The 2,500-nt window shown below is 34.4% G+C and overlaps 1 protein-coding gene across 1 annotated transcript in view; it reads left to right on the top strand.

Moving 5' to 3' along the window:
- The first annotated feature begins 770 nt into the window (after positions 1–770).
- The window catches only part of LOC113814269 (keratin-associated protein 19-5), a 2,384-nt gene continuing 654 nt past the window's right edge, over positions 771–2,500 (top strand). The window contains exon 1 of the mRNA XM_027366303.2: positions 771–911. Coding sequence (XP_027222104.2) covers positions 903–911 — 9 coding nt within the window. The 5' untranslated portion in view covers positions 771–902. The remainder of the gene's footprint in view (positions 912–2,500) is intronic.

Below are 2,500 nucleotides of genomic sequence, written 5' to 3'. Positions count from 1 at the left end.
CTGTTGTTGTGATTATTATTGTTATTTATACGACAGTTGTCTTCTTTGTCCTCCTCATCATCATCTTTATCATTACTATTGTTACGACTATTGCTATCATCTATCTTTATCGTCATGAAGGTTGTTTTCGCTGCGATGACAATAATAAAACCATTAATTTTGCTCTCTCTCTCTCTATCTATCTATCTGTCATTCTCTCTTTTGTTGACAGCGAAGGAATAATGACATCGGAGACCAGAGAAAGAGATCTCGAGTCGATGCACATTTTTCTATGACGTTGCAAGTGGGAAGTACAGTAGAGCTGCATCATTTGTGGGTGGGATCGGTTAGTGGGTACGCGAGGGGAATGTGTTTTGTAGAGGTTTGTTTGTCTGTGTGTTTTTGTGTTTGTTGTGTTACTTTCTATGTATGTGTGTAGGCGTGTGGGTGTGGTCGTATGTTTTTTTTTCTTCTTCTTCTTCTTTCTTTCTTTTTTTTACAAGCGCGCGTTCACCAGTGTGTGTGTGTGTGTGTGTGTGTGTTCTGTACACGACATCACATCCTCGCCAGATATCATATAACAAACAGGTATCAAACAAACCAATCCAGTTAATCTAACAACTCGTAAGCAGGCTATGGAAACACCAACTTAAGACATCATCAACTAAAACCGCATTCGGTGATGCTATAAAAGAGACACATCATCGTACCTTCAAGAATGGTTTTACGCAGCACCCTATTGCCTGGAAAACCCAAGACGCTACCGTGGTCCCTACGAAGTTAGTTTTAAGACGAGAAAAAAGATGACTGCTCTGACCTTGACTGTTCTTCTCCGTAGTATATAAACTGAGGTTCAAGGCTCTGTTAGTTCATTGCTTGCTCTGCTTGCGTGTGGGACTCATACTACGGAATAGAGCCTCGTCATGAAGTGGGTAAGTTGTCAAGGGTAATGATAGTGATCACGGGTCATTGTGTACTATATTATCAGTACATGTGTTATCTATATTAGAAGCTACGTTTTCATCTTCAATGTAAACTCTCATCAGTGCTTTGTCATCTATGTTAGAAGCTATTTGTCAGTATATATTCATTGTAAACTATATCATCTGTACTTTGTTGTCTATATTCGAAGATACGTTGTCCGTATATGGTAATTTTCATTGTGAACTATATATTGTCAGTATATTGGCATCTACATTAGAAGCTACATTGTCAGTATATGGTCATTTCCATTATGAGCTATATCCTATCAATACATTGTCATCTTCATTATCAACTACATTATCGGTCCTTTGTCTTCTGTATTAGAAGCTACACTGTCTGATATAGTGTCTTATATTGCCAACATTAACCGGTATATTATCAGATCGGACTATCATCTACATAACATCTGTTTTATCCTTTATGGTCAATGATTTGCCAGTTACATTATGTGCCACACATAGATATATCCTCAACTACAATATAAGTTATCACAATAAGCTATCACACTATTAACCACGTGTCCAGATATACTTTTAGTGCATCCCGGACTTGCTTTTATCTAGTGAATATGCATTCCGTGTTGCACAGTCTCCCTCGAATACCAACCCTCCCTGTGACGTCAGACGGTGTTCTTCGTGTGTCTTTCCTCTTCTCTGTTCTTCGATTTCTGATATTTTGTTCGTTCATGTTTATAGAAATATTTCCTTTGTAGTAATTCACTCTGCCATTGCTTATTGATAGATGTTATTCTTCCTCGACGTCATTTCTTGAATACTAATACTATTTATCATGGAAATGGTCAGGTTATATATTGGCACATTCACTTATTGACTGTTATGTTTTGCTCTTTGTCTGTATTCTCTCTCTCTCTCTCTCTCTCTCTCTCTCTCTCTCTCTCTCTCTCTCTCTCTCTCTCCCCCTCTCTCTCTTTCTCTTTCTCTCTATCTCTCTCTCTCTCTCTCTCTCTCTCTTCATGATTATTGTATTTATATATGTCTTTATATGATTTAATTCATCTGAATGTATGTGATTATGAATAAAGAAAATAAGGGGATCATCACACTATATACACCCGCATTTTTCTGTCTCATGATCCTAAATATAACACTTTGTTCTAGTACTTTCATAAACACATTTTTATCATCCATAAATGCTGTGAAAAGATGAAGAACAGCTTCTTAAATAACTAAAATAACAATAATAATAATGACAATAATAATAATGATAATAATAATAATGATAATAATAATAATAATAATAATAATAATAATAATAATAATAATAATAATAATAATAATAATAATAATAATAATAATAATAACAAATAAATAAATAAATAAATAAATAAATAAAAAATATCACATGCAGGTAAAGTTACAATGTTCTTAAATTTTAATTGTCATTGCTGTCAGCTTTGGATATGTCAAATTGTCTCATGACATTCTTATGAATATAGCTTTTAAATTCTCATGAATGTATGAGTGGATATTTGAGTTATCGAAGTCTCATGGCAGTAATTTTAAATCTTTAACTCGAG

This window comes from Penaeus vannamei, chromosome 30 (genome assembly GCF_042767895.1).
Source record: "Penaeus vannamei isolate JL-2024 chromosome 30, ASM4276789v1, whole genome shotgun sequence".
Lineage (NCBI taxonomy): Eukaryota > Metazoa > Arthropoda > Malacostraca > Decapoda > Penaeidae > Penaeus > Penaeus vannamei.
The sequence above is the reverse complement of the archived record's forward strand: the minus strand, read 5'-3'. Positions and strand labels throughout refer to the sequence as shown.